This window comes from Rousettus aegyptiacus, unplaced genomic scaffold, assembly GCF_014176215.1.
Source record: "Rousettus aegyptiacus isolate mRouAeg1 unplaced genomic scaffold, mRouAeg1.p scaffold_m13_p_8, whole genome shotgun sequence".
Lineage (NCBI taxonomy): Eukaryota > Metazoa > Chordata > Mammalia > Chiroptera > Pteropodidae > Rousettus > Rousettus aegyptiacus.
Window position 1 is genome coordinate 17,487,874 of NW_023416311.1, and position 18,144 is coordinate 17,506,017.

Below are 18,144 nucleotides of genomic sequence, written 5' to 3' on the forward strand. Positions count from 1 at the left end.
GTTATTATCTGTGCTACATTTCATATCAATAAGGGTAATATTATTAGGAGAGCTAGTGCTTACTGAACACTTGCATGTGTCAAAGGGTGTGCTAAGCCCACATGAATTGTCTTACTATTACCCCATTGTCTCATAAAGGCAGCTAAGATAGATTGAAAACGTGTCTCCAGAGCCAGACTTCCTGGGTTCAAATCCCAGCTCTGCCACTCACAGGCTGGATTACCTTAGTCACGTTACTTAAATTCTCTGTGCCTCGGTTTACCCTCCATGAAGTGCCCACCTCATGACACCATTATGATAACGACACAGGAGTGCTCAATACATGTAAGAGATTATCGTACACATGGTCGACACTTAAAAATACTCATTCCCTTCCTTTGTCTCCTTCTCTCACTGAGGGTGACTACCTTCCAAGGTCAAGATCTCAGGAAGGAATTACTGGTGCAGGAAAGGAGGGATAGGGAAAAGGGAGTCAGAGCCTTAACTGTTTTCCCAGCAATGGTTCTGCTTAAAGGGAGTCAGTACCAGTGTTGATGGGTTAGAGTCCCTTTAAGACACATGCCTTTAAAGGGGCAGAGCCTTGCAGAAAGGGGGAAGGGGCAGAAATGCAGCCAGAGTCCCCACCGGTCTGCAGTAGGGTCTCTTAAGTCATAGCTCTCCCTACCCCATCCTGACCTCCTCTCCCCAAAGATGCTCTCTCACCGCCAAGTCTTTACACCTGCTGTTCCCCTGCCCAGAATATTACCTATTCCTCCTCTGCCAGTTCTCCTGACCCTCCCTGCCAGAAGCTGTGTCAGAGACCCCTTCTCTGTGCCCCACAGCTCTTTGTGACTATCCTCCCCCGACATCATAGCACAGGTTCACATGTCCCGGTCACGTTACAATGCTGTCCTGGCCACTGCTGTAACCTCCCCCCACCCCAACACCTAGGAGAGTGTCTGGCCCTAGGTAAGTGCTCAGTATGTTAAGCGACTGTGTGGAACAATGGTCCCCAGGTAGCAGAACCAGACCTGTGTAGTGGACAACTGTAGTCATTGTCTTTCCTGCACACATTCCTTCTCCTAATAAGAGCCCATCCCACCGCCAGTTTTCCACTGGGAGACCTCCCCTCCCGCTCTCTCTGTCCTCCGCCCTCTGGACCATGTGACTCAGACCAATTAGAGCAGTTCAATTTCCTCAGGATCTAAATCATTGGTTGAGAGATGGTCACATGATTTAAGCTAAGCTGGTGAAAGTCATAACCAGGGTTTTGCCTGGAGTATTGGAAAGAAGTCCCATCTCTCTGCTGGTATCGCTACCTATGTAAGATGTGAGCCTAGAACTGGGCATGGTGACCATCTTTGCTACCACTTGGGGAGAAAATGCTTGTGAATGAAGCCAACACAAAGGGAACAGAGACGGAAAAGCGGGAGAGAATGACTGAGTTCCTGATTCACCTGATCGCCTGGGTCCAGCTGAGCTCGAAGCAGATATTTTGGTAGCTCACCCAGCATTTATTCCACCCACTTACGATTTGAGAGCTTTTGACTCCTTCCTAGCTCCAGAGATGGGCCTGCTCAAGTTGAGCCAATGCGCTCGTGACATTCCCCTAGCCGTGTGATTTTTCAAGAGAGAGAAAATGACCTAGGTTGGGCTCATCAGAGGAAAGCTTGGGATTTGAGTCAACATCGAGGTAAGAGAAGCCCTATCTCTTCTCCTGTGGGAAGGAAGGAGCACCAGCCTCAGGAGGCTTTCTCACCGCCAGGAGGGAAGCCTGCCCAGAGGATTGCAGAGGAAGAGAACTCAGCCCTGGTGACGTCAGCAGCTCTGGATCAAACATACCCTGAAGCCCATACCACAGATGCACTTTGCATCTTCAGGAGCCGGTGAGTTTCCATACCGCTTAGACTGGGTGGGTGGGTTTCTCTGTTACGACTCACGCCCCTCTAGCTGACCCACCAGGACTTTTCAGTAACGAGAACTAATACAAACATTTGTTTACTTAAGCTTGGGACTCTAACGCCAGCAAACAAAAGAAGCTTGACTGATTCTGTCTTTCTTTTGCACACCATGCTCTGAGGCATTGACCCCTGTTCCCTGTGTCCAGGGCCCCTCACTGGGGTCCTTCTAACCCACCAGACCACCCAGAACCTTCCATGGCTCGCTTGTCTTCAGGTCTCGACAGCTTCCACCTCCACCTTCCACAGCAGCCTCTAAGACACAGTTTGGCAAATTCCCCTGTAAAGGGTCGCGTAGTCAATATTTTAGACTTTGTGAGCCATTCACTCTCTGTTGCAAATGCTCAGGTCTGCATGAAATATGTAAATAATGTAAATAATGATGAGCATGGCTGTGTCCCAATAAAACTTTGTGGACTTTAACTTTGAATTTCACATACTTTTCACATTTCGCAAAATTTTATTCTCTTTTGATTTATTTTCAAGCATTTAAAAATCTACAAACCATCCTTAGCTTTATGGCTGATTAAAACAAGCAGTGGGTAGGATTTAGTCCACTCGCCATAGTTTGCCCACCCTGGCTCTAGGGTCTCAAAGAGCCTTTAAACTCTGAGCTGCCCCTGCCCTCTTCTGCCCCCAACTGGGCTGAGCTGCTGAAGCCCCAGCATGCCTCGGGGCTCTAGTGTCTGAAGGTCAAACACCACTTACCAGAAGGACCACCCGTAGTCCCAGGAATGGGGTCTCCAGTCTTCAGGGCCGAGGCTCACGGTGACCTGGAACACCTGTGTGTACATCATGTGGGCTACCATTCCCAGGAGGCCTGTGGGGGGAGCAGAGCAAGGCATCAGGAAGCAAGGTGGGGCTTTGTGCACCCCCACAGGCCTGTTAGTGCTAGGGGAGAACGTGGACCCTCCTGGGGAGGACGGTTGGCAGGACCAGAGCACAGACGCCTAGAGAGTGGCCATTTCCTACGCCAGCAAAGGAGCTTGAGTTTGAGTCAGAGAGGAAAGGGCAGCCCTGTAGAAATTTAAGCAAAGGAGACAGATCTGTGTATGGATGGGCAGTCTTTTTCTGTTAAGAAACCAGACAGGTAAAAATTTTAAACTCGGTGGGCCGCTTGGTCCTGTTGCAACTATTCAACTCTACTGTTGTAGAGTAAAGGAGCCATGGACAATACATACATGGATGAGCATGCGTGTGTTCCAATAAAACCCCATCTACAAAAGCAAGCTCGGACCAGACTTAGCCAGTGAGCTGTAGTTTGATGGTACCTGTGTTAGAAGGTCGTTTAGGAGAAGCAGCCTAGGGAGTGTTTTTCAAACTGTAGGTTCCTCACTCACTAGACTAGTGGGTGAGGAAATCAATTTTGTGGATTGCAACTAGCACCACAAAAAGAGAGAGAGAGAGAGAGAGAGAGAGAGAGAGGAAGAGGAGGAGGAGGAGGAGGAGGAGGAGGAGGAGGAGGAGACGACAAGAAGGAGGAGGAGGAGGAAAGAAATGGAATGGAATAGAAATATCTACAACCATCAAATGTAGCAGGAGTAATTATTGGTGTGTGTGTGAGTGTGTGTGTGTGTGTGTGTGTGTGTGTAGTGGTTGTAATATGAAATGTTTTCCTGTGGCTCGTGGTAAAAAGTCTTTGAGCTCACTGGCTGGAAGAATTTGATTCTAAGGGATCCGAGTGGGAATCCTTTGCCATACTTCACTGGTGTAGCCTTAGCAAGTCGTGTCACTCCTCTCAGCCTCAACTTTCTCAACCCTAACATACGGATTTTGATAGCTAAGGTGAAACGAGGCGGCCTCAGTGTCTGCTGCCTACAGGACATGCAATCGTCACAGCTAACAGCGTTATTAAAAACCTGGGGACACTTTTCTGTGTGTACTGTGGCATCTGGAGCCCTCATGGGTACCACAGTGTGTGGCTAACTGGCATGGACCTAACTTTAAGATGGAGTGATATAGCATCAATGAGGAGGGGAGGGGTAGTTGACAAAAGGAAGAAAGAAAACCAATGATTCCTGTGCACCTACTATGTGTCAAGCACTCTGTCAGTCTCCTTCACCTCCATTATTATCTCTTTTAATCTTCTTAACAACCCTCTCCCGTATATGGCCCTGATGATTGAACTGACTTTAGAGGCTCCAGCACACCTGTGTCTCCTTCCAGTCACTTAACCCTAGGCCTGATGCAGACAGAGGACTCAGAAGTGGTTGTCTGTGTCTGTGCACTGGGGTCAGCCTCTCGTGGACACTTCCCACTGCTCTATGACCTCAGGGGAGGGCTATTTTCCAGGTCTGCTGGGGGCGGGGCAGCATTTGAGTCAGGAAATTGAGGGAGATGGTGACCACGACAAGTACTGAGTCCCCCTCAGGGGCTCTCTAAAGGCTCGGCCTTCCCCAGGATATCTTTGACAGACCTGAGGACAGCCTAGACCCCCATCCATAGTCATGCCCAGCAGGTGTGCCGGAAACCTCTCTGGTCCCCTCTACCTTGATTCTGTTGAAAGGAGGAGACGAGTGGACGAGCCACATGGATATCTTATTTTTACTTACTTGACCCAATTTTTGGTGAACTTTCCAAGAGGTATATAACAAATATACCTTATTCTTTGGAAGTGATGCATAGGATTCCTTGATAATGATGTACCATGTTTTATTTATTCCATCAATTGATGGGATTGAAGTTACTTCCAGTGTTTTGCTCTATAAGCATGCTGTAATGAACACCTTTCTACAGGTCTCTTGCAAATCCTCACCAATGCTTGATAGCTGAAAGGATACGTCACCCTTCTCACTGCCCAGTGCTCACTCTCCCTGAAATTGCCGCCCTACGCAGGAGCCTTGCCCCTCGGCGGAGATCCGACTCCTTCCTCAGCCCCTGCCGGTCCCTCCCTGAGGGCTGGACCTTGCTCTTCAAACCTCAGCTATTGCAGCTTCATCCTCACTATGCCAGTCCGGATGCTCTCTGAGTTATATGACCTCTCAGTGCCTTGGTTTTCTCATCTATAAAATGGGGATAGTGGTAGACATGGGCAATTCCAATGAGCATCCACTAAAGAAGGAAAACATTCCTGAGGATGACCGCTTCTTAAATCAGGACAGTGGGAACAGAACAGTATTTTAATACAAACGCTCTAAGCTAGACCCAAAAACTGTTGGCAGAATAATTAGTTTTCCAAATTGCTGGTTTAAAAGCATTGATTTCTCAATTGAATTGCATTTATTCCCAAATCTGAAAGGCCATACTTTAAGAAAATTCAATAAATGAAAATTGCAACTCACTCAAAGATTCTTGGATTGCATTTTAAAGATTCTGCTTCAAAAATCTGACCCCTGCCCATGTTTCTAGAAGGATGTTTGCTCTGTAAAGGGAGGTCCACCAACTGGTAGCATCTGTCATATGAATCCTCAGCAGAAGGAATTGTTTCCAACTCATCTAAATTAAAAAGTGACTTTCTGACAAGTTGCTGCACCTCCTAAATTAGCAGTGACTAAATCAATGAGGCTTTCCTGGAGGGACCCATACCAGGAAAGTCACAACTGTAAATCTCTTGTGGTTGTGTGGTTTCTCTCCATGCACGATACCTTACACAGAATTTCCAGCCTGCAGGGTGAGGCAGGCATGGCTCCTCCCAGCCCTGGGGGACCGAGAGAGCATCAGGGGTGGGGGATGTTGGCCAGGGCTCAGAGCTGCCCTGTGGTGCCAATAGAACAGGAGCAGAAAGAGCCGCAGCAAACCCCAGCCCTGTCCTCACTGACCAGACTGAGGAAGCCGAATTCTGTTAAGTCCAGAGGGGCTGGTGTGGGGCCAGAATTAAGATTCAATATCAATAGGGTCCAAAGGTGAGCCTGCAGTAAAGCAAGGGTGAGCAAAGACAGAGAGAGGGTCCGATTTCCAGCTGTCATTTCCCAGCTATGTGAGCTTGGGAAGGCTCCCTCACCTTTCTGTGCCTCAGTTTCCTCTACTGTAATACGAGATAAAAGTACCTACCTCATAGATTGGTATGAAGATTAAGTGGCTTAGACTTCTAAAGTACTTAGAACAGTGCTTGGCACATAATAAACTCAATATAAGCGTTTCTCGATTGAATGAATGAATCAATGAATGAATGCATACATGCATGCATGCCCGGGACTCACTGTACAGGCCTGCTGGACTGCACACAAGCCCAGGGGCTGGGTCTAGTTTGCTCCCCACTGAATCTCTAGCACCTAGCTCAGGGCCTGGCATGCAGTCAGTGTTTGATACATATATGTTAAATGAAAAGATGGCTGCTGATTGCTAGGTGTTTGGGGGTGTCAGTCTGGCTAGTATAAAAGTCTTGGGTCCGGGATATGGGCCTGAGTTAGGACAGGGCCAGATTTGTCAACACAGCAAATGTAAAAGTCATTTGTTTGTTTATCATTTACATTCCAGATAGTGTTGGGGGGGGGGGTGGGGCGGAGTCCGTGGGAGACTAGAATAGACAGACAGATGCCCTGCTCTCAGGGGTCTCAGGTTCTAGTGGAGAGACGCAGACCATGAGCACGCAATCCAACAAGACACTGAGGCAGTAGAAAGTGCTGTGATGAACATAAAGCAGGGCAAAGTACTGGAGAGCGCCCGGGCACACTTCGCACTGGGCGCTCAGGTGACAGGAGTGAGCTGTGCCTCCTGGGTCTGGAGGACTTGCGGAAGTGCCGACCCATGATTCCTCCCTGGGGGAGCGGGTGGCTGGTTCCTGGCCCAGGTGACCTCTTCTCAGGAAACACTCCAGCCTAGAGATGCCACCTGGGCAGGAAACGAAGCAAAAATGTCCTGCGAAATTCCAGGACTTCTCTTGCATCTGGCTCGCCTCTCCTTTGCAGAGTCGGAGGTATTATGCTAACGGCATGCTCCATTTAATCGGGATAGGGAGGTGGCGAAGTAATTAATTTATAATGGAGTTTATTTTTAAACATGCTAAGTTATTAGAACACTCGGAGAGCACTCATGTCTAAACAAATATTCTCGTGTATGTGGGCACAGTCTGGATTTGCCAACACCTCATGCACATCATGTCAGGGACATAAGACACGGAGGGCCTGGCTGCTCAGGACCCGGAGGAAGTTGAAGTTGAATGAGATGAGACAGGGTAGGATAGTAGCAAAGGGAAACCTTCAAGGCAGCCTGACATTCAGCTAGTCACTGAGCATATACTGAGCCCCTGCTATGGGTCGGGTCTTCTTCTCGCTGTGGGGAATACAGCTGGGAACAAATGACCTGGCCTCTCAGTGTTCTCGGGAGGGGGAGGTGGGCAGAGGGACAGGAAAGACAGACAAACTGGGGACTACTGTGTGGCAGCTCAGCCAGTGGGGGCAATCCGGAAGCCCATGGGAAGCCTAGCTGGGCCTCTGGGCCAGGCTTGGGTGGGGAGGTCAGTTAAGGCTTCCAGAGGAGGCGACCTCCGAGCTGAGAGTTGAAGCTTCAGAGGGAGCAGGACGGTAGACCAGACCGGGAACCAGCTCCCGCAGAGCCCACAGGCAAAGCATTGTGGTGGGAAGATCACGTGGGGCGGGGGGGGGGGGGTGTGTGGCAAACAAGACATTGCAGGAAAAGTTCTGGAGCCATCTTAGAGAGTTGGACTTTGTCCTGAGGGCAATGGGGAGGAACCTAGGAACTGTAAGCAAGGGCGTGAAAGACCTCTGGCTGCTTTGTGGAGAATGAGAAGGGAGGTAGGAGCAGGGTGGCTGGAAGGGGCAGAGCCAGCCCTCAGGGGGAGAGAGGACTTGGCCAGGCCAAGGGTGCTGAGATTGGGAGGGGGGTGGGCAGGTCCCAGAGGGATCCACAGAGCATCCAGCACCGCTGAAGTGAGCAAATTTCCAGCAAATCTGTGGGCACTGGAGAGCCCTGACTAAGGAATGGGACGGAACTGGGGGGAGCTGGTGGGACTGACCCAATTAACATTGGCGCTGAAACCTCCCACAGAGAGGAAACGTTGAGATCCTACAGGCTGGCATTCTATGACACCAATCAGCTGGGGGCAGATGGAAAAATAAATCCCTTACCTATGCATCTAAAATCCCCAGACGTTTGTAGGGCAGAGACCAAAGACTGACTGTCCCTTGTTCCCTCTGGCCCAGGGAGGACCCCAACACGGCCAGGTCCGTCTGCACTTAAAACCATCCCAAAAATCTGAGCTGATGCTGTGTTTAAAGCTTGCCCGGATCTATTTTTAAAGAACAGGCTATTTTTAGACATTCTCTAGAGATCCCGCAGCCTCTCTGGGTAGCATATTTCAGGGTTTAAAAAGTCCCTCCTTATATATAACCTACATCTTTCTAGCTCCAATTTAAGCTAATTTCTTGCTCTGTCCTCTGAGGACAAGGGGGATGAGCGGGTGGCGTCTTCTTGAGAAGAACTTTTTGGGAGCTCAGCAGTCACCAAGCCGCTCCTCGACCTTGTCTTCCTGACGCTGGATCATCCCAATTACTCCTCCTTTTCCAAAGGTCTCGGTTTGGGCCATGTGAGTCATCAGCATCACTCTTGTTTGGATTCAGCACATTTTTCTATTTGCCTTTTAAAATGAAGTGGCCCAAATCAGAGGTGATATTTAATAGGAGACCTTCCTATTTCAAGTAATAGGTTAACTAAACCACTCCCTCCCCAGCCTTCTCTACCCCAGAGAACTGCACCCAGCTCTGAGGCAAAAAAATGGGCTCAGAGACCCACACTCACACACACACATGCTCCGTGGGGTCTAGAATGAGTTAGGAGGTCATGGCCCCAGTTCCTGATGAGGCTTGAAATAGCCCAGAGCAATTTGGTGGTAGAATGATTTTTATATTAATAGGTGTATTTCCCCACCAGCATTCCCTGCCTCCTTCATTTGGGTAACTAGCTGTAAGACCTCCATGGCCTCAGGGCACAGCTGTCATGGAAGGCTGAGGAAACAAGAGCCAAAGTCCCTAGGGACTTCAAAAGCCTACATGTGGGCGATGGATGAAAAGGTTTGAAAGAACATACCATCAAGCAGATCTCCCCCTCCACCTGGAGGCCAGGTAGACCAATTGCTTATCTCGGGGTAGCAGGAGGAAGGGGAAGAAGAGAGGGTGGTGGGTCTCAGGAAAGAACAAATCCAGCTACAGAGACACAGGCAGGGGACCCTCTTAGGGGATCCCAGCCTCCACCTCAAGCCCCTTGCAGTACATCCCTGGAAGCACAGGTGAGTGAAGTCAGCTCCCATGATCGGAGTGGGCATCGGACATCCTGGCAGTCAGGCCACCTGCTCACAGACACGGCCAGTATGTCCGAAGTTTAGAAAAAGTGATGTCTGCAGGGGCCTGGTCCCTGACTCCCATATGACTTTGGATGCCCCCAAGATGGAGGGTGGGCCCTCTCATCTAGAGGATGATGGTGGGAGAAAGAGGAGGCATCCTGGCCTATGCTTGGGCGAGGAATGAATAACTCAGGCTGGTGACCTCACACAGAGATCCAGGACAGAGGTGGAAGGCCCCCTGGACATGTACACACTCCCCAACTCCCAGCCCTGCCCCTCGTTTCCCTGCCTTCTCCCCCATCTCCACCCCAGAAAGTCACATGCCATGGGCGAGAGGTCTCGACCTTCTGCCCAAGCCTTGGACTTGGTCTGCCTCTGTGGGGAACGGCCCCTGACCCTGGGCATGATCGGGGACTGTCTGCCATGTGGTGCCCTCCCAGCAGCTCCCAGTCAGCCCCACTCCCAGCCTCTAGGTCCTGCTGCTCCAGGGAGATCCGTACACTTCATGAGAGCAAGGCCTGGGAGCAGCAGGAGCCAGGGAAGCAACAAGCAGATCGCAGGGCAGAGGAGACGGCAGTGCGAACGGCTCTCACAAGGCTTGATCACCTGCTCGCTCAGCTCTCCACTTGCCCCACTAGATGCGATGGCCTGAGGGCGAGGGAGACCATACCATTTATTGCCCAAGCCAGGACATTTTTGAGAGTGGAAAAGGGCACAGTTAAAAATGACCCTGGGACAAGAGAAGCAGGCACTCGATAATGATGGTAGAAAAAAAGTATGAATGAGGGAATGAGCCTCAGTCTCTCCAAGGACCCTTTCTACCCTCCGCCAGGGACTTTGACACCCACTGTCTATTTGATGCACACAGTCGTCCTATTGGTGTGCCCACTTCACAGGTGAGAAAAAGTGTGCCTGACAGACAATGGTGAATCCAGGAGCAGCGTCCATGTCTTTTTGCCCAACCTTCATTCATTCATTCCATTCCTGAGCATCTGCTACAATCCAGGCACTGTGCTAAGGGCTGAAGAAACAGACAAAAGAGACCCACGTGGCCCCTGCCTGCTGAGAGCTTACGTTCCAGTGGGGGAGACAGACACAAACAGAAATCGGGTACAAGGTCGGACAGGAGATGGGAGGTGCAGGGGCCATAGGAACCCACATCTGGAATCCTCAGTCATGGCGGCCCTGGGGTGAGGCATTTCTGCTGAGCCTGAAGGACGAGAACGGGTTGACCAGGTCAGAGCCGCCCAAGTATGGGGCACGCCGCTCTGGGAGCTCAAGCTTATTTTAATCTAGGAGCTCTAAATCTCAGCACGACCGACATCTGCGGCCAGGTCGCCCTTGCTGTGGGGGGCTGCCCTGTGCATCGCAGGATGCTTAGCAGCATCCCTGGCCTCTACCCATTAGATGCTGGGAACATTCACCTCCCCACAGCCCGAGTCGTGACAACCAAAAATATCTGCAGACATCACCAAATGTCCCTGGGCCAGGGCGGGGGGCTGAGAGGGCAAAACCGTTCCCCGCTGAGACCACAGTTTTAGATGCTACGTAAACATTTTTACAATGGTCATGTTCTTATTTTTACAGTTTCTTTCTATTTATTGCAATACTGGCTCTTTCATTTCCAGTAGTGATCTGAAGATTCCTTTCTGAATAAATGTAAGTTTCCAAAAAAGTGGGTGATTTAGAGAAAAATGCTAAATAAATAGCAGCGCATGGATGTGGCAGCAGCCGCGGAGGGAGAAGGCACGTGACCCAAGTGTGAGAAACGCTGAAGCGAGGAAGAGTGGGCTGGGGGCACGCCCGGGGCCTGCGGGGGCAGGCTCTGGACGCGCCCCAGCGTGCGAGTGGCATGCTCGGGAACCCCTCGGGGGCATCGTCTTGGAGTGTGCACCCCTCCCCTCTGAAGTTCAAGGCCAGCTTCTCTTGGGTTGGACACCAGAGGAAGAGATTGGCTTAACTTTGGGGGCCACGTGGCATGAAAGATAAGGGTCTTTAAATGCTGCAGTCATACCTTGCTTTATTGTACTTCGCCGTCCTGTGCATTTTTACAAATTGAAGGTTGGCGGCAACCGGGCATCGGCAAGTCTATCGGCGCCATTTTTCCAACAGGCTCAGATGATGGTTAGCATTTTCCAGCAATAAAGTATTTTTTAATTAAGGTATGTACATTGTTTTTAAACCTAGTGCTAGTGCACACTTCACAGTCTACACGCCACAGTACCATGTAAACATAATTTTGATTTGCACTGAGAAATCAAAAAATTTGTGTGACCCACTTTATTGCAAAACTCATTTTATTGCAGTGGTCTGGAACCGAACCCACGATATCTCTGAGGTGTGCCTGTAGCAGCGTGCTCTTTGAAGCAAGATGCTCACTTACGAAAGGCGTCAGGGGCTCTGCAATCGGCAGGGCAGGGTGGCCCACTAGACAGCCCCATCTCCCTGTCCTAAGGCATGTGCTCCTAGGGGCCACCGGGCAGACCCTGCCCTGTGGCTTTTTTCCCCTCTCTTTCTGTCTCTCTCTGTTTCTTTCTATTTCTGCCTTTGACTCACTCGGTCTGATAATCTCTCTGTTTTTCTGTCTCTGTCTCTGTCTCTGTCTCTGACTCTGTCTCCATCTCTCTGTCTCTCTGTCTCCCCGTCTCCCCGCCGCCCACACCCCACCCCAGGAATATCAAGTTACAGGCAGGAATATTTGCTATATTCAGGTCTCAGGAAGTGGACTTCCCTGTCACGTCCTATTGGGCCCCTGAGGGATCTTGCCCCACACAGAGAAACCTGTGAGGGGTTTGGGGCTGTAGCTTCAGGCCTCCACCCCGTGCCTGCCAGCTCGCTCCTTCCGCCTCTGCACAGAGCTGAGTCTTTCGTAAGCAGCCTTGAGAACATTTCTCCCAGAGCGACCCTTCCATCCCTCCCCTCGCATTAGCTGAAATGCAAATCCTACTCTTCTGGCCATTTAGGTTTTAAGTGCTCTGAGCTTCCACACTTCCCTGAAGCAATACTGTGATACCATCCAATTAGTCTCACTGCTCAGAAAGCTGCCTGCGCACCAGAAAAACGAGATGAGCGGCTGCCTCGCTCCAAAACCTCGGAGAACGCTCTCTGGACAGCTCTTCCTTTCCCTGGACACTCTACAGTTTGTAAAGCACTTGACAATCCCACTCCTCACGTAATCCTTGCCTTGTCCCGGGAAGGCTAGGTTTGGTTACACACTGCTTAACAAATGAGCAAGCGAGGCTCAGAGAGGTAAAGCAATCTACTCGGGGTAACACAGCGTGGAAGGAGTGTGTTCGACTCCAACTCCCCACGTTTTAGCATTCCATCACAGCCTCCTTCATTCATTCATTCATTCAACAAATATTTATTAAGCACTTATGCCAGGCTCCCTTCGTGATTCAGGAAATAAAGGCGCATATAATACAAATCGGTTCCCTGCCCTCACAGAGCTGATATGAAGGAAGGTAGAAAAGTGAACACACGAATTTAAAATTCAGATTTTAATAAGTGCAATAAAAGAAAAGAGGAGGATGAAGAAAAGAGTGATGGGTAGTTAGTTTGGCCAAGGAAGTCAGGCTGGCCTCTCTGGGAGCGTAAAGTCTAAGCTGAGACCTGAAATCCTGTCTGCAAGATGCTGAGAAGCAGCAGCAGGTGACTGCGGCTCTAGGCAGGCCCCAGGGGGCAGTCTGCCGCTGGGGAGCCCCTTACTCAGCCCCGCCTGCCCCAGCAAGGCTCTGCCATGCAGCCACAGACACTCCGGGACACAGGCTCAGCTGCCTGGCTCCTGACCCGGGCCTCCCAGGGTGGGGGTCTGTGTGAGTCTCCCCTCCTTAGGGAGTGGCCCCGTACACCCCACCCACCCCTAAGCTGACAGAGGCCTTCCTAAACAAACAGCCAAGTTTCCCTCCCAACTACCGATAGTACTTTAGGGCCCCATCACCCCACCTCTGCATCCCAGACTAGACCATCTCTCCCACCTCCGTCTGCTGGCTGGGCCTTTTCCAAAGCCCAACCAGCAGACCACTCCCGTGCTGTCACGAGAGGCGAGACAGTATGAACTCAGGAGCCAGACTGCGTGGGTCCAAATCCCACCTCCAACACTTACTGACCGTGTGACCCGGGCAATCCTGTTAAACGCTCTGTGCCTCACTTTTCCCACCTCGTTGGGGAAATGAGCTGTGAGTATGTAGAACAGTTCCTAGAACATAGTCCCTACTCTACAAGTGTTGGGGCTGTGCTGGTCACTAGCCATGTCCCTACCCCCCAAGACTCCTATTGCAGTGCTCTGTCTGCTGGGTCTGACACCCTTGGATGCTGACACACATCCTGGACAGAGTCTGAGTCTTTCCCACTTCTCTGGACCACACTGTGCTGCTCCTGCTGGTTTCCCCCAATACCCTCAGCTCCACCCACTCCTTTCCCCGACCTGACCAAGGTTGTCTGTGTCCCAAGTCAACTTTATGATACACTTACTGATATTTCTGCTTGGTCGTGACTTGTCCTTGCAAAGGGGATTAAGGAATGACACATGTGTGTGTCCTCGTGAGGAAGGAAGAATGGGGGAGGGCAAGTAACCGAGAAGGGAGGGAGCTTTGAGAGAACGCATGGTGGGATCCCCCAGGCACACTTGGGAGAAGGAGGAAGGTCTTGCGGGGTGACACATGGACTACGTGGTGACTAACACGAGGCTACCGTCACGGAGTACTTGGCTGTGCACACGGGGCGGGAATCCTACAGGCACTGTCTCGCTGACTCTGCATGGGAGCTTTATGAGGGAGGAACCGCTGGTAGGAACTCCTATTATCTCTCTTTAACCGGTAACGAGACTGAAGCTCAGAGAGGCTAAGAACGTGTGTGGAGGGCCAGGTGGGCTAGCTGCAGAGTGGGCACCCTTGATTATTTCTCTGCTGCCCCTTGAAAGGCCAGGTTCTCCAGATAAATGATACCATTGCCGCCCTTCCATGCAACCTGAAATCTCAGGAGAAGAGGTGTGACCGCACATGATGACAATAAAAATAAAGATTTGGCTGGGGGAGGAGGAGAGATGAGAGGCAACGGAGGCAGCCTCAGGCTGCCAGGGATGGAACCCCACGAGAGTTGAGATTAGAAGGATACGGTGAAACACGGGGCTCAGGGGAGGCGCTGGGTGGTGATCCAGATCTTTCTTGTCTTGTCACAGGTTGACTCTCAGGGGGTCTCTACCACAGTGGGTCTCAGAAGCCCCAGGCCTCACCGGGCCTCGTAATGTCACCTGGGTAGTGTGTGGCTCCACTTTACCCAGGGTGGAGCAGGAGGCGACAGCAGCTTCTCCTTGCAGGCCATGGGTTCTCCGTGCTCTGTCCTTTGGCAGAGTCTGCCAGCCAGCCACCTTCCCAGAGATAAATGGTGGGCAAGAGCAAGCTCAACTCATTGTCTCAAAATAGCCACTGGGGAGTTTCCCAGTCCTGGAAAGGCACACAGAAGGCATGGTTTGTGAGAAGGTTTTTTTTTTTTTTTTTTTTGAGGCTGAGAACTTCCATCAAGGGGAAGTACCCTCCAAGGGGCCCTTAGACTCCCCAGCCATCTGCAGCGCAGAGCAGCCGTCTGGAGAGAGGGGGCCGGACGGAGAGACAGGAGCCCAGGCAGACAACAGCCTTTCCATGTGAAATGGCCAGGATGAGACTCCAGGCCCAGCCAGGGGCCCGGGGAGCCAAGGGCATGGAGGCCCCTCAGAGGCGGCCAGCGGAAGGGCCAGTTCCTTGGAGGAGAATTTGGCAATGGTGGTCAAAACTGATAATGCATCTTCCTTTTGATCCAGCAATTCCACCTCTGGGAATTTACCCTCAGACCTATCTGTACTTTGGGGCAAAGGTATATGGACAGGGATACTCATCACAGCAGAGGACCGAAAACACCCCCAAAATCTAGCAACGGGGGCTAATGAATTAGGCGATAGTGACAGAAATCCATGTCTCCAACTCTGGCCTTCACTCTTGCCCCTCTGCCCCTCTCACTTCTCTCTGGCCACCCTGGCCTCCTTGTTGTCCCTCGAACATACCTGACATGCTCCTGCATCCGCACCTGCTGCCTCTACCTGAGCCATCCTTTCCTCAGCCTGAACAACCCCCCGACTTGCGTCCTTCACCCCCTTGTGGAGTCCCCTCCCCGTAAGTGTGGGCCGCGCTTCCTGACTAACAGACTGTGGCCGATGCGATGGGATGTCACTTCCGACGTTAGGTTTTAGAAAGCCCGAGGCTTCCGTTTGTGCTCTCTTTCCCTTTCTTGGATCATGCGTGTTGGAGGTAGCGAGCTGCCCTGTTGTGAGCGGCCCTGGGCAGAAGCCCACAGGGCATGGCGAGGAACCAAGAGAAGCTCTCAGTCCAGAGGCCTGTGAGGAAATGAAGCTGCCACACCGTGAAAGGGACCTTGGAAGTGGGTCCTTCGGCCCCAGTCAAGTACTGAGGTGACTGAGCCCGAGCCAAGGGCTTGACAGTGACCTCATGAGAGACTTGGAGCCAGAGTTTCAAACTAAGCTACGCCCAGATCTCTGGCCACAGGAACTGTGAGATAAGACATATTTGTTGTTTTAAGCTGCTATGGTTTGGGGTAATCTTTTACACAGCAATGACTTAACTAATTCAACTTTTTTCAGATTTCTGCTCAAGTGTCCTTTTATCGGAATGGCTTTCCCTTATCGCTGTTTAAGAGATACCCCTCCCCCATCTTTATAGCACTTATCATCCCCTGATATGTCAATTGTATATTTATCTGTTAAAAATCTCCCCCGACCAGCACGCCAGCCCTTTGAGAGCAGAAACAATGTCTGTTTTGTTCATTGCTGCCTATCCGGTGCCTAGTAACAGTGCCTGGCACGTAGTAGTTGCTCAGTAAATATGGAAAAAGTTAATAATCAGCAAGTGAAATAGAATTAGGTAGATTAAAATATGCTGACCCAGAATGACCTCTAAGAAATATTAAGTGAAAAAAAGCAAAGCACAGGAAAGTGGGTACGGCATGCTACCATATAGTTTTAAAATACTTAGAATAATTCTGGAAGGACAGACAGAAACTGGTAACAGTGGTTCAGGAAGGTTTCACAAAGGAGATGTTATCTGGCCTGGGCTTGAGGGGAAGGCAGGGGAAAAAAGAACAGTATTTTCGGCAGGAGGCAGAGCACAGGTCTCCTTTGGAGACCAAAATGGCACCAGCCCCAGGCACTCTTCTGTGAGCTAGCCCAGCTCACCCACGTGCACCGGACTCCTGGCCACGCTCAGCTCCAGCCCAACGGCCTCCTGGGACTCCCTGCTTCCTCCCTACCCCAACCCTGCTCTGTTCCATGTCTGCCGGGCACCTGACCTTTGCCTTCCCGCTCCTGGGCTGGACATCAGAGTGTGTTTTCTTGAACTGGATTCAAGACAGAATCATCTGTAGGCCCCTTTGGCTTTGTACCCTTCCGGTCACTCTGGGACGTGTCACCTGCCCCAGTATCACCTGGAATCCAATCCCCAGCTCTTCTGTCTTCTTAACCAGGAGCCCTACAGGCCTTCACAGTCCCTGGGGGATTTAGACAACTGCCACATGGTGAGGAGTGGAGGCGGAAGTGGCCACAGTGGATAAACATGAACAGCGGGGCTTAGCTGTCTCTCTCATCCTCTGTCTCTCTGTCTCTCTCTGTTTCTCTCTCTCTGTCTCTGTCTCTCTCTGTCTCAAGCAATAAATGTGCTTTCATGGTCTCTCTTTCTTCCTCTCCAAGTCTCTCTATTCCTCTCCCTTGTTTTTCTCTGTAGGGCTCTCTCCTTCTCTCTCTTTCTCTCTATCTCTGTCTCTTGGTATCTCTGTCTCTATGTATCTCTAAGATTCTCTGTCTCACACACATACACATCCTTCCCTCTCTGTGTCTGGTCTTGTCTGTGCCTACACACCACCCCCCACCCTTACATGAACTACATACATTGTCACTGTAATACCAAATCACTACTACCATGAAAATCCCCAAGCTGCCATGATATTTACCAGTTCTGTTACAGTCATCATCCTGAGAGCCAACCACATGCCAGGCGCTGGGCTAAGCACTTTATAAATGTCCTTAAATGCTTGGAACCTCTTGTATAATAGGTATGACAATTATGCTATTTTGGGTGAGGGGCAATAAGACTCAGGGGAAGAAAGAGAACTTGACCCAAGGCACAGAACTGGTGGCGAGGCCAGGGTTCACATCCAGGCAGTCTGCCCTGCGGCCCCACCCAATGCACCTTCTCTCCTTTACTTTTTTAGACCTACAATGGACCGCTCATTAGGAAGTCTCCTGCCTCCACCCCAAAAATGAGCTCAGGCTGCTGAATGCCACTCACGCCCGGCCCCTCTCCATTCCCTATCAGTGCCCACCCTGGCCCAGGGGCAAGGAGACAGCTGCCTGTTTGAGGGGGCACAAACACTCCACTGTCTCCCCCAGCTACCTCCCACCACACACAGACACCCCCTTGAGTTACTGTGAGGCTGGTTTCTGGTACATGCCTCTCATGAACAAGCATTTATGGAGACCGACTCTGAGCCAGGTACTGGGACACAGGAATGACAAGATAGACCCAATCCTGCCCTAAAGCAACAGAGTGCCTGTACACTGGTGACAAGATGGAAACCCCTGGGGACCAAGGGTGGGCCAGGTTCCCACCTAGGTCAGCCGTGGGCAGAGCAGACTGTGGGCCATGCACCACGAACTGCCCCAGAAGTTTCGCAGGGTCTTCTTTTCTCGGGTTAACAGACAACTCCAGTCTCCCACTAAGCCCTTGCCCACCATGTGTAAGAGACTCTGGAATGCATCCTTTTCCCCCACAACAGGCCATGCTTAGTTCCCTATCCAACTCACTCCCTCGGGGCTGGATCCTACCCCTGTACAGCCCCCAGCTGGCTGGAGTTCTGGCCGCCAGGAAGAGGGTGGATGGACCACGTGCCCCTCCTGACATCTCCAGCTGCCAGGCCAACCTCCTTGGT

At 51.1% G+C, this 18,144-nt stretch overlaps 1 protein-coding gene across 4 annotated transcripts in view; it reads right to left on the reverse strand.

The window, feature by feature from the left end:
• The window catches only part of GSG1L (GSG1 like), a 183,751-nt gene that overhangs the window by 37,385 nt on the left and 128,222 nt on the right, over nt 1-18,144 (reverse strand). For all 4 annotated transcript variants that reach the window (XM_036225852.1, XM_016136793.2, XM_036225853.1 and 1 more), the window contains exon 4: nt 2,646-2,757. In XM_036225852.1, the coding sequence (XP_036081745.1) occupies nt 2,646-2,757 (112 nt within the window). The remainder of the gene's footprint in view (nt 1-2,645; nt 2,758-18,144) is intronic.